General features: G+C 47.0%; 1 protein-coding gene across 2 annotated transcripts; it reads left to right on the top strand.

The window, feature by feature from the left end:
• Positions 1-322: 322 nt before the first annotated feature.
• GNPDA1 (glucosamine-6-phosphate deaminase 1) lies at positions 323-12776 on the top strand. Of its 2 annotated transcripts, none has more exons than XM_017872957.1 (7): positions 323-390; positions 1347-1476; positions 5442-5543; positions 6999-7181; positions 8202-8386; positions 10094-10268; positions 11259-12776. In XM_017872957.1, the coding sequence occupies exons 2-7, from the start codon at positions 1353-1355 to the stop codon at positions 11357-11359; spliced, it is 870 nt and encodes a 289-aa protein (XP_017728446.1). In that variant the 5' UTR covers positions 323-390; positions 1347-1352; the 3' UTR covers positions 11360-12776. The 2 variants fall into 2 exon arrangements, with proteins under 2 accessions (XP_017728446.1, XP_017728447.1); XM_017872958.1 differs by lacking the exon at positions 323-390 and adding an exon at positions 901-1094.
• The last annotated feature ends 291 nt before the right edge of the window (positions 12777-13067 follow it).

Genomic DNA, 13067 nt, shown 5'->3' with positions numbered 1-13067 from the left:
TTCTGCTTTGCCTGCCCCCAGCTCAATCCCTGCACTAAAACCCCCGGCCCGAGCCCCAAGTTCCAGAGGGCTGCATTCCTGGGGGCGACCCGACACCCCTCAAGTCTCCCTCCTCTTGCACACACACACACACAAACCAGGCTCGCATCCCCGCCTCCCAAGGGAAAGTGTGTTTTTTACGGTCTGTTCCAGGGCCTGCCGGGGCCACGGGCCAAGGTGGGATTTGAGTGGCCGGAATCCCTCCGCCGGGAGAGTCAGTCCCAGTAGCTGCGGCCCCGCTGAGTCAGCCCAGCGGGCGGCGCACGCGGCGCCGCGTGACCCGCAGCCACGTGACCCGCGCGGGGCCGGGCCGCCGGCGCAGTAGCTGCAGCCGCCGCGAGAGGCGTCCGCGTAAGTGGGGAGAAGGGCTGGCGGGGACCTTCCTCGCGGGCCGGAGCGCAGAGCGCTGTCCCAGCCCTACGGCACCCGGGGTCGGGACCCCGGGGAGCCGCTCTCACACATTTTCCAGGCGGGATCGGAGGGGCGATGGGGTGGTAATCGGGGTGGGGGACACGCTGTACCCCACCGACGACCGCGCGGGCCACCTTCGCCTCTTGCTTTCCCACTCCCACTAACCGCAGTGCTGGGGGAGCAAAACGTCCTCCTTCCGGAGCGATTACCTTTTCCCTTTTGTGCTTTGGGGGAAACTGAGGACCCAGAGGGGTTCGCAAAGCAAGGCGGGCCAGTAGGAACACCCCTCCGCTAGTCCCTCAGCACACAGCTCCCGAGGCAGAGCTCATTGCCCCACCTGCTCTAGTGGCCCAGCATGATCCTATGACCTCTCTACTTCTTGAGGAAGAGTCATGGGGTAGAGGGCGGGGAGCGGGTCGAGTATCCCGCTCCCGTGGGGGCAGGGATGAGGGAGGCGGGGCTGAGCAGAGCATCTATCCGGATGGTAACAGCCAACATAGTAAATACTAAGTGGTTTACACGCATTCTCTCATTTCATATTACCCGTCGTGAAGTCTGTGAAGTAGGTACTATTGTCACAATTTTTACATAGGAGGAAACGGCTCAGAGAAAACTTAGGTCCTTTGACCGAGGTCCTTCAGTTGGTAAGCGAAGGAGCTGAGATTAGAACCCAGATCTGCCCCCAGTAGCGCCTCCTAGTGGACTGTGGGTGGTGGAGGCGACTGGCCCAACCTCTTAGCTCCTCTGTGAATAGAAAGTCAGGCCTTTTTCCTGGCTCAGACAGCTTGGGAAGGGGGGATTGTTGCTGGGTAAGAGAAGCTTCTCCCACCACCTCCATCTCTTTCTCTGCCCCTTACCATTGATTCCTTTCTGTCATCTCCTCTCCCCCACTGCAGGACAAGATGAAACTCATCATCCTGGACCACTATTCTCAGGCCAGCGAGTGGGCGGCTAAATACATCAGGAACCGCATCATCCAGTTTAACCCAGGGCCAGAGAAGTACTTCACCCTGGGGCTCCCCACTGGTGCGTTCTTGGATGGAGAGGGTGCTGTGGATAGGAGTGGAGAGAGTAGGCAACAGGGGCCAGGTACACGGGCTCACTCAGCCAAGGGACTTCCCGGGAGCTCTGGGGTACTGGTGCTGAGAGAGCACCTTCCTGCCCCTTCCACATACAAAGGACCCAGCTTCCCTTATGGGTTGATTTAGTGCTGCCTGTTCCTGCAGAATCCTGGAGCAGAAGGGATCTTGGTCAGGCACAAAGAACTTGATTTTTAGGCTACATCCTAAGTCAGCCTTGTCCACCAGGGTTTCTTAACAGAATTAAGTCCTGATACCCTAAGGCATTCATTTTATGTAATGAATTAATTTCTCTTTGTATCTAGAGGGGGTACTAGCTAAGTACCATCCTTGGGAGAATTGAGAAGATAGTCACTTAGGTAATTTTCTGTAAGGCTTAATTAAACACAGGACCTAAGTAAAAAACAGTCCTAATTTCTTTTGGAAAAAATCAAAATGTTGCTTTTTCAGAAAGATATTTTGACCCCAGCTCCTCAAGACAAATGTCCTGATTATTTCTTTCAGAGATGGGTGGGTTTGCCCTAGTGGCCCTACCTGGCCCATCCATTAGAGTGTGTATATGTGTGTGGTGTGTGTCGGGGGGTTCTTCAAACTTCTTTTTCTTTTTTGTCTTCCTTGCAGTCCAAACTTTTTCTGTAAAAGGCCAGTAGTAAATATTTTAGACTTCACTAGCCATATAGTCTCTGTTGCAACAACCTCACCCTTCTGTTGTTTGAAAGCAGCTATTATTAGCCTGGCACGGTGGCGCTCACCTGTAGTCCCAGCTACTTGGGAGGCTGAGGTAGGTGGATCGCTTGAGCCGGTAGATTGAGGCTGCAGTGAGCCAAGATTGTGTCACTGTACTCCAGCCTGGGGGACAGAGTGAGACCCTGTCTCAAAAAAAGAGAAGACAATATATAAGTGAATGAGTATGGTTGTAGGCCAATAAAACTTTATGGACACTGAAGTTTGAACTTATATAATTTTCACATGTCACAAAATGTAATTATTCTATAATTAAAAAAAAAAACTATTTAAAAATGTAAAAACTAGGCCAGGCACGGTGGCTCACATCTGTAATTTCAGCACTTTGGGAGGCTGAGGTGGGCAGATTGCTGGAGCCCAGGAGTTTGAGATTCACCTGGGGAACATGGCAAAACCCCATCTCTACAAAAAAAATACAAAAATTAGCTAGGCATGGTGGCACATGCCTATAGTCCCAGCTACTGAGGAGGCTGCGGTGTGAGGTGTGAGGATTGCTTGGGCCTGGTCGAGGCTGCAGTGAACCATGATTGTGCAGTTGCACTCCAGCCTAGGCGACAGAGCAAGATTCTGTCGCAGAAAAGAAAAGAAAACCATTCTTAACTCATGATCTGTATAAAAACAGGCCGTAGTGCTGGGCATGGTGGCTCATGCCTGTAATCCCAGCACTTTGGGAGGCTGAGGTGGGTCCATCAGTCAGGAATTAGAGACCAGCCTGGCCAACATGGTGAAACCCCACCTCTACTAAAAATATAAAAATTAGCTGGGCATGGTGGCAGGCACCTATAATCCCACTACTCAGGAGGCCGAGGCAGGAGAATCAGTTAAACCCAGGAGACAGGTTACAGTGAGCTGAGATTGTGCCACTGCACTCCAGCTTGGGTGACTGAGCGAGACTCTGTCTAAAAAACTAAAAAATAAAAAAATACAGGCCACAGGCCAAATTTGGCCTGTGGACCAAAGTTTGCTGAGCTCTGTAGTAGAGGTTTGTGGGAGTAGTATCTACCTGTGCCTGTGAAACCACCAATGTCTCAGGCCCTCTGGAGGCTGTGCTAACATCCTGTCTCCTAACTGTGGAGAGACCCAACCTCTGTATGGCTCAGAGTCTGGTCTTCTGAAACCATTCCCTCATTCCCATCATTGCAGAGTCAGATCCAAGCTCTTCAGAGTGGCATTAAGGCCCTCCAAAACCTGACCTCTCCCTGCCTGTCCTGCTTGAACCAACAGGACAGCATTTCCACACGGGTTCCTTGGAACATTCCTTCTGTTAGATGTAGCACCTGTCAGGGTTCTGAGTGGAAACCGCAGAAACCAACTCCAGCTAAATTAAGCAGAAAAGGAGTTTATTGGCTAGATATTGGGAAGTTCAGAGGATTCATGGGAAGGCTAGAAGTTTGGAAAATGGCAGGAGAGAGGAAGCTATGTGGCTCAGGCATAGCTAAGGCCTTGTCACATGGACCAACTGATTATTTTGGGTGAGTTGTGGGGAGCTGCCATTCACTCAGCAGGTATTTATTGAGTGCCCTCTGTGTGCAGAGCTGTTCTAGCCTCTAAGGATACAGCAGTGAACAAAAAGGATATAAACTTCTGCCTTCTGAGGCTTAAATTATAACGGGAGAGACAGATAATAAACAATTAGCAAAATATAGAGTATGTTAGATGGTGATGAGAGGAAAGAAGAAACATGAAGCAGGAAAGGATAGGGAGTGTGTCGGCAGGGGTGGGGCTGTGCAGTGTTGGATATGGTGGCAGGGAGGGTCTTATAGCCAGGGACCAGGTTCTATGGAGCCTTAGAAGGACTGGTGTTGCTGAGGGTAAAATGAGAAGCTAATGGTGGATTTTGAAAAGAAGGGTGACATGATGTAATCTTGATAGTTTTTTTTTTTCCTTTCATTTTTTTAGTTTGCACAATTTCAAATATTCAGAAAAGTTGAAAAAAAAAAAAAACAGATCAGTACCATTCACCTAAATTCACCAGTTGTTACCATTTTGCCACATTTGCTTTTACCTTTCTCTGGCCCTTGTTCTGTATCTATACACACACAAGTTTTTTTCAGACATCCTGACACTTCTCTCTAAATCCTTCAGCACATATCTCCTGAGAATTAAGGACATTCTCCTACACAACTACGATACCATCATACCTAAGAAAATGAAAAATCACGCCATCATCTCATATGCAAACTATGTTCACAATTGTTGTTCTCAGTTGTCCACATTTATCTTTTATAGGTTGGTTTTTTAAAAATTAATCCAGTGTCCAGTCAGGATTCATGCATCTTTAGTCTTTTAATATACAGTGTCCTCCTACCTTTTATTATGTGTGTGTTTTTATGACATTGACTTTTTTGTTTTTTTTCAAGATGGAGTCTGGCTCTGTTGGCCAGGCTGGAGTGCAGTGGAGCGATCTTGGCCCACTGCAACCTCTGCCTCCCAGGTTCAAGTGATTCTTGTGCCTCAACCTCCTGAGTAGCTGGGATTATAGGCATATGCCCCAATGCCCAGCTAATTTTTGTATTTTTAGTAGACACGAGGTTTCACCATGTTGTCCAGACTGGTCTTGAACTCCTGACCTCAAGTTATCCACCTGCCTTGGCCTCCTAAAGTGTTGGGGTTACAGGCGTGAGCCACCACGCCTGGCCATGACATTGACTTTTTAATGAGACTCAACTAGGGCTTCGCTGCTCCTCAGGGGAGTCTTCCTTGAACCCTGAAGCACTGGGTGAGCCTGTGCTTTACCCCATCACAACTGATGTTCCTGCTTTGTGTTCTACTCCTAAACAGCTGAGTTATTTTAGAGTAGTTACTGTCCCTTGCTCCCCTGTGTCCTTATCACATGGTACTTGTGCAGGGAGTATCATGTCAATAATTAAGTATGATGTTCACTCAGGTACTAATCAGAGTGATTTCAGTCATCAGTGTGCTGGATATTCGGGATTCAGCAGTAATCAAGGCAGACACAGTCCTGCCCTCCTGGAGCTTAAAGTCTAGTGGCAAAATAGGCATTAAACAAGCAATTAATGGATGGATGGCAGGTAGGATTGGAGTACTGGGTAGGACTTCAGATCTGACAGGTTCTCCCTGTGAGCAGCCCAGACTCATTCCTGTATACCCTCTGGGCTTCCAGACTTGGGGTGCAGGGGGTGTTCATGGCTGTGGTCACTCTTTCAGGGAGTACCCCACTTGGCTGCTACAAGAAGCTGATTGAATACTATAAGAATGGGGACCTGTCCTTTAAATATGTGAAGACCTTCAACATGGATGAGTACGTGGGTGAGTCTCTCTTTCAAGGTTCTTTCCTGATTCTAGGAGACTGATGCTCCTCCTCTCATTGGCCCAGCCCTGGAGAGGAATCAGGGAGCCAGTGACATTTGATGATAGGCTCAATTATCAATATTTACCTCTTGGTTTACTCAGCTATAAAATGGGGCTAGTAAAGCTGCCCTCACAGGTTGTAAGCATTAAATGGTATCATAAAAGATGTGGAAGTTTCTTACACATAACAGATACTTAATAAATATTAGAGTATCTCCTTCTCCTCTGCCTGCTCCCCAACTCCATGCCATTTCTTTCTGGAACAAATGATTGCAAGTGGGATCCTGGCTGGGGTGTTTCCCCTAGGATCTGTATCTGTGCTTTCTCTCCTGCGTGTGGCCTCCAGCTCCCCTTTCTGCCAGGTACACTTGGAGGGGACCCGAGATTGGTGTCCTTCCTGCTGCTGAAAGGCTATACCTTAGTCTTCTATCACGTCCCCTTCACCCAGTCCTTTTGTAACAGCTTCATTTTAACATCCTTTTTAAAAGAAAAAAATTGTGGTCAAATACATACAACATGACATTTACCATCTTAACCACCTTTCTATGTATAGTTCAGTAGTGTTAAGTGCATTCACATTGTTGTGCAACCAATTTCTAGAACTCTTTTCATCTTGTAAGACCCAGGCTCTATACCCGTGAAACAGTAACTTCTCATTTCCCCCTTCACCAGCCGCGGAAACCACCATTTTACTGTCTGTTTCTATGAATTTGACTACTCTAGAATCAAACTAGAGTATATAACTGGAATCATAAAGTATTTGTCTTTTTGACTGGCTTCTTTCACCTAGCATAAAGTCCACAAGGTTCATCCATTGTTGTAGCGTGTGTCAAAATTTCCTTCCTTTTTAAGGCTGATTTTACATATTCTTAATGCTTAACACTAAACATTATTATTTTTTTTTTCCTGGCTAAAAAAAAAAGTTGATTTGGGGAAGCCTTGAGATAGTTCCCTCTAACCACCTGGTGTTCAAGCTGGAATTTATTCAGGCTGAGTGGGGTAGAACTGGGAGTGGATGGTGGGGTGAGAGGCACAGGGTGAGGGGTGTGCTTGCTTGCTTTCTAAGATGACTCCAGCCCTACCCCAGGGGGCCAGAGTGTCCCCAGCCTCTAACCTATGGTCATTGCCTTATGAAAACCAGATTTAGAATGTGGGGATTTCCCAGGCCCTTGGTGTGCAGTTACTCTGGCCCAGCCCTGTGGCCACAGATGGTGGTGCTGGGTGGGTGGACACTTACGGATACTGGCTCAGTCTGTCCTGAGTGGCTAGGGGTCAGAGGGCTGGTGCCTAAGACTCCCAGATGGGCAGACCCCTGGGAGTGTCTCTGTAGGTCAGCTTGGTGTCCTGGCATCCTTCTTAGGAGGGGGGCTTTGGCTTGGCCTAGGCATGACTGAGTGCCCCATGACCCCACAGGCCTTCCTCGAGACCACCCAGAGAGTTACCACTCCTTCATGTGGAACAACTTCTTCAAGCACATTGACATCCACCCAGAAAACACCCACATTCTGGATGGGAATGCAGTCAACCTACAGGCAGAATGTGATGCCTTTGAAGAGAAGATCAAGGCTGCAGGTGGGATCGAGCTATTTGTTGGAGGTAAGCTTGACACTCTGCAGCACACATGTCCAGGGCCAGACCCATGGGAAGGAGGACAAGACACCATGCCTGTCTCCAGACAGCTTCCTCTGGGTGTGCTAGTGACCGCAGAGACAGGTGGGAGAAATGGGCCCTGCTGGCTCTGTTACTCAGGAATTGTGTTATCTTGGGGATCTCTTTCTGCAGTTTGATGCCTTGTCTGTAAACTGAGAGGTTTGGGTTTGGACTCTGAGATTCTGTCTACTCCCCAGTCTTAAGGTTTTATGGATCAGTCCTGGAACTTATCTAAACATTTAACATCGTGGACTCATGCAGTTCCAAAAGTCCCCACACAGCCCCTATAGATAGGCAGGTGAACCCCAGAGAAGTTAGGTGACTCACTCAAGGTCCGCAGGTGGGAGCAGGTGTCTGCTTCTTGGATCTGTGCTCGGGTCCTCTGGGCTGCCCTTCTGTGTGTCCATCTGTCGCCACCTCTGGAGTTACCCATGAGGGGTAACATTGAATTGCCTTTTATTACTCTAGAGATCACTGTTCTGTACTTAAAGGTGGGGAGGAGGTGGGAAGGAGCTCTCATCCTCTGAGATTTTAGAACCTTGGCAGCCCCTGTCCAGGTTCTCTGGGTGTTTTGTTCACTGCACCTCTATCCCAGCAGCAGGACCCTCTAACTACAGGTAGAAGAGACAGAGAAGGTCCACTTTTCTGACAATCTGAGGAGGCAGAAGCTGTTTGCAGTGCTTCTTCCTCAGTTTTTTGGGGGTGGTAGCAAGTTAACAATGTGTGTGCCTCAGATAGAAATGGTGGGGAGGGTCTCCTCTGAGACAGTATGTCAAAGAGAAAGAAATGGTAGGAAGGGGGACAGAGCACATGTTTAAGGTGTACCTGCCCAGGGCTGCAAATAAGAAAGGTGACACAGCTTTCAATGATTTTTTTTCAGACCCTAGTTAGGGAAGGAGAAATTGTCCATTCTTGAAATCTTGGATCCCTGAGACTCACAGGGCTGCGTGGGCTCTCTCCCTGTAGGCATCGGCCCTGATGGACACATTGCCTTCAACGAACCAGGCTCCAGTCTGGTGTCCAGGACCCGTGTGAAGACACTGGCCATGGACACCATCCTGGCCAATGCTAGGTTCTTCGATGGAGAACTCACCAAGGTGCCCACCATGGCCTTGACGGTGGGGGTGGGCACCGTCATGGATGCTAGAGAGGTAAGGGCGCAAGGGCCCCACCAGCTTTGCACTGGGTGGACTTGTCTTTCTCTTATTAGTCTTAACTATACTTGTACCACCTACACTCTTATTAAAGATGAAGACATGATAAATAAAGCTAAAATCCCTGCCGACCCTGTTACTCACTGTTCCTCTTGCCTCTTTGGAAGACATCATTATTCCCAGTGTGAGGTGAATCCCTTGAGCATGTTTTTGGTGCCTTTGGCTGACTGCCTGGGACAGCAGGCTCTCTGGCCTCGGGCCCCTTTCATGCTTTTCACAGGCAGAGAGGAGGCCAGCATCACTAATGTTGGAATATGAATTTTGTACCTGACCAGGTATGGAGAGAGGGGCTCCCTTGTTCCTTGTAATTGGTAGAGGTCACTGTTTGGACACCAAGGATGCTTGTGCTTCTAGCCCCGTGCTCAGAGATTAATAAATGTGGTGAAGTGTGATTAAAATATAAGTGTTTTAAACTGAATTTAGCTTTTTCCCTAAAAAATTGACTATCATTTGAATTTGAATTTTTTGTGGTTCCAATTTCCTTATTTTCATTAGAACTTTAGAAGCATTTTCTCTTCCTTTCTGATGTGTATTCAGTGGGAAGCAGCTACAGACATGTTAGATTTACAGTTCTTTGCCCAAGCCAATAAACAAGCATCTAAATCAGTGAAAAATTCCCTGTTTAAAGTGAACTTCTGTGATTTGAGTGACAGCACCCAGATTTCTGTTGGGTAATCTTCAATCAGTACGTGGGGTGGGGGTGTTTACTTGCTGTTTTTAGCCTTGCAGCTTAAACCTGTCTTTATCATGAGGGCATCTTGATCTGGGAAAGGACCTGGGACTGGAAATCAGGAGATTATCTTTTCTAAAAAGAGTTCTGGGTTGCTGAGGGGTCCGGAATAAATAGTCACATTCCCTCTCTGCTTCTGCGTTCTAATCTTTTAAGAAAGGAACAGTACATCCTGTTCACAACTCTGTGGCACATGTGAATTAAAATGAAAGGAAATCTATAGAACTGAGTTATTTTTTTTCTCTTTTCCTGCGTTTGAATAGAGCTGAGTTCTTTAAGATCACTTACATTCTTGATATCTTAACTGTTAAGTGGAGACTGTGCCTTTGTTTATTATATATTCACAAAAACCATCATCCCAAGTCACATTAGTTCATAGGTTTAATGCTGTGAACTGAAAGTGACCAGATAATGGGGCAGCCTTTCTGGGATTCAGCCTTAGAGGCCCCACAGTTATCCCCACAGTGAGATAACTCCCACTATTGCCTGCAAAGCATCCTTGCTGGTGGTACAGGTTAGGAGCCCTCTTTCACAAACTGTGCTTGTGGAGAGTCACCAAGCTGACGGGATAGCGGGCCTGGGCATGGCATGTCTGTTGACAGGGCACTTTCATAGGCATCATCAAAGATACCTGGAGGCACTGTCACGTGGTGGTCAAGAACATGAACTTTAGGGTCATAAATAACCCTGGGCAAGTTACTTAAACCCCTGGGCTCTGTTTTCTTATCATATAACATGGGGATAATGATGCCGCCTGCCTCGGGTTCTTTGTGTGATAAAGCACAAGGAGCACTGAGCAAAAGTATGTTGCATGGTAACTACTTACAATATGATATGAAAAACAATCATCCTTACAACTGTTTAGGGTGTCTGGAATGCTCCCCTCTATCACAGACTTGTTTTCTGATCCCCAGGTGATGATCCTCATCACAGGTGCTCACAAGGCATTTGCTTTGTACAAGGCCATTGAGGAGGGAGTGAACCACATGTGGACCGTGTCTGCCTTCCAGCAGCATCCCCGCACCGTATTTGTGTGTGATGAGGATGCCACCTTGGAGCTGAAAGTGAAGACTGTCAAGTATTTCAAAGGTGAGGGAGGTGTGGGTCCAGGAGGAGGTGGTCAAGCTCAGGGTGTACCAGGAGTGAGTAGTAGATCCAGCTTTCATCCTCTGGTCATTTTACTTGACAACTGTAATCTTAAGAAATATCAAACCCAATTGCATCACACTACACTGTCATTTCTTTTCCACCTGTGACTGCAAAGATCCATTTCTGGAGATATATTTGCTCGGAGAAGGAGGAAAGAAAATGCCGAGTATGGTCCAAGGACTATGTGGTGACCTCACAGTGCCATTGAGCTTCAGGTTTTCTCTTTTCAAATCTTAAACAGCCATTCCCCTCTAGGTGAGACACTGAATTATCAGGACGATCTTCCTTTCTTTTACTTTTTTTTTTTTTTTTTTTTTTTTTGAGACAGGGTCTCACTTTGTCACTCAGGCTGGAGTGCAGTGGTGTGATCTCAGCTCACTGCAACCTACACCTCCCGGGCCTAAGTGATTCTCTTTGCCTCAACCTCCCAAGTAGCTGGAATTACAGGTGCCCGCCACTACACCTGGCTAATTTTTGTATTTTTAGTAGAGACAGGGTTTCGCCATGTTGCCCAGGCTTATCTCAACTCCTGACCTCAGGGGATCCACCCATCTCGGCCTCCCAAAGTGCTGGGATTATAGGCATGAAAGCTGCCATGCCCGGCTCTTCTTTTACTTTAAAAGGATGCACACTGCTTTAGGCAAACATGTGAAAATCCTCCTTTACTCAAGCAGGTCAATTAGGAATTTGTTCTTTGCTGAAAAGACTAACCTTTAAATAGCCAACTCCCATAGTGATTGAATTTATAAAAGTACTCACTGTGAATAACTCTTCTTGTACTCTTAGGGTGTTTATCATTTGGGGATCATAGAAAAAAGAGGGAAGAGTCAGCTCTAAGACAAAATTTGAGAGCTCCTGGATGTTATGATTGATAATCAAGGAACTCTTGCCACTGTCTGAATTAACTACTTTTCTTTTAATTTTTTGTAGGTTTAATGCTTGTTCATAACAAGTTGGTGGACCCCTTGTACAGTATCAAAGAGAAAGAAACTGAGAAAAGCCAATCTTCTAAGAAACCATACAGCGATTAGCCTGTGCTGGGACCTAGTGTCAAGTAGCCATAGGGAAAGGCAGGTCTTTCTGGAAATTGTCTTTAGAAGAAAGAATTGTATTTCTTTAATCTAGTATGGTTACTCCAGATAAGTGGGTAAACTTATTGTTCTTGGCCAGGAGGCTGGGAGCCTAGTCATGGAGTTTAGCTATAGGGAGAATGATTTGTTTGTAACTTAATCAGAAAAAAAATCTCTGCAAAATGTACTCCATCATTTCGATGTCTACCAAACCCAGGTTGGGAGTTTTAAACTTTTTGTTCTGCTTCAGCCACGGTTCACATGTACAGCACACTCCCGTCAGGAATTTCTCTCCTTACATGCACTGATTTTCAAGTGGGAGGGAATTAGGGGCTTGTGTATATTGGACACCACCTCTTTGAAGAGTCTTGAGAGTCCTTCTTGCACAGGCCTGCCCCTTGGTTGAGAACCATTGTTCCAGGTTAAGGCACAAACTCTCAGTATGTAAAATAAGTGCAAGGAAGCAGGCTCTTTGGTCCGTAACAAGTGCAGTGGAAAGAAAACGAACCCTTCCTTCCTTCTTCCAGTTGTTTTCCACTTCCACAGCTTTTCCACTTCCACAGCTTTTCCACTTCCACAGCTTTTCTCTGAACTGGGAGAACCTGGGGGTGGATTTGGGTGGGTGGGGTCACAAAGAGGCAGCTTCTGCTGATAAACCCAGAGCCTCAAGGGGCCCAGCCATGTCAAACTTCTCTCCCTCAGGGACTCTGCAGCACCAAAAGGAGGAAGGTGAAAGCCGTTTTCCCCCCAGAGCCCTGTGTTTTTGTGAAAGGCCTCACTGTGGCTCCTCTGTTTTACATACTCATTAGTAAGTAGGAGGTCCACTGGGGCAACAGACACTGCCACAATTTCAGTGTTGTGTTTAGCCAAGAGGACGGTCTGGGCAGGCAGCTTAAGTGTGAGTTTAGTCACAACTCCTGAGTGTCCCGCTGTCCTGCTTCCCTAGGAGGTGAGTGCCAGGAAAACACACCAAATGTTTCTAGTATTGTTTCCCCACTTAAAATAGTCCTGCTTAGATTCACATGGTGTGGTCTGATGTTCTGAGAACATCAGGAAATACAACTCTTTTGCCCATTTATCCTTCTCCGCGGATCCCAAGGTGGTCTGTTGCTCTGGCTTCCTTTCATTGTCTTAGGCCTTCATGGAGTGGATGCTGCCTCCTCCTGGCTGTTTTTGTGCCTGTTTGAAGCTACTGCTGCCTCTATTTCTGCGAAAGACCTTTAAGAGCCTGGCTCAGGCCTAAGGGCTATGTTTGGTACTAGCGTTTTGTCTTTAGCTTTTCTATGTGATTGTGCTGTCATTCTGTTTTAAGCTCATGGATCAATGGATTTGTTTACAATGTGATATTTTCTATTAAATCCAGTATTTTCAAATAACATGTCATTTGTGGATTTGAGCCCCCAATTTTAGAAGACTGGGCTATTTATATATTTTAGAAAGAGCTGGTAAGCAAAGCGTCACACTCAGTCCTCACAAGAACTTGCAGGAAGGTCACAAGCAAAGCAACCATCGATTGATCTCTTCTTCAATCATCAGAGTGAAAAATAAGAGATTTTAAGAAAATGGAGCACCAGGCCGGGTGCGGTGGCTCAAGCCTGTAATCCCAGCACTTTGGGAGGCCGAGACGGGCGGATCACGAGGTCAGGAGTTTGAGACCATCCTGGCTAAC

This window comes from Rhinopithecus bieti, unplaced genomic scaffold (genome assembly GCF_001698545.2).
Source record: "Rhinopithecus bieti isolate Rb0 unplaced genomic scaffold, ASM169854v2 scaffold_7438, whole genome shotgun sequence".
Taxonomy (NCBI): Eukaryota; Metazoa; Chordata; class Mammalia; order Primates; family Cercopithecidae; genus Rhinopithecus; species Rhinopithecus bieti.
The sequence above is the reverse complement of the archived record's forward strand: the minus strand, read 5'-3'. Positions and strand labels throughout refer to the sequence as shown.

Excerpts from the sequence above, each read along its gene's own strand:
- GNPDA1 (XM_017872957.1), top strand. The coding sequence starts at position 1,353 with ATGAAACTCATCATCCTGGACCACTATTCTCAGGCCAGCGAGTGGGCG. Across the intron at positions 7,182-8,201 it reads GATCGAGCTATTTGTTGGAG|GCATCGGCCCTGATGGACAC; the intron begins GTAAGCTTGACA and ends CTCTCCCTGTAG. Across the intron at positions 10,269-11,258 it reads GACTGTCAAGTATTTCAAAG|GTTTAATGCTTGTTCATAAC; the intron begins GTGAGGGAGGTG and ends AATTTTTTGTAG.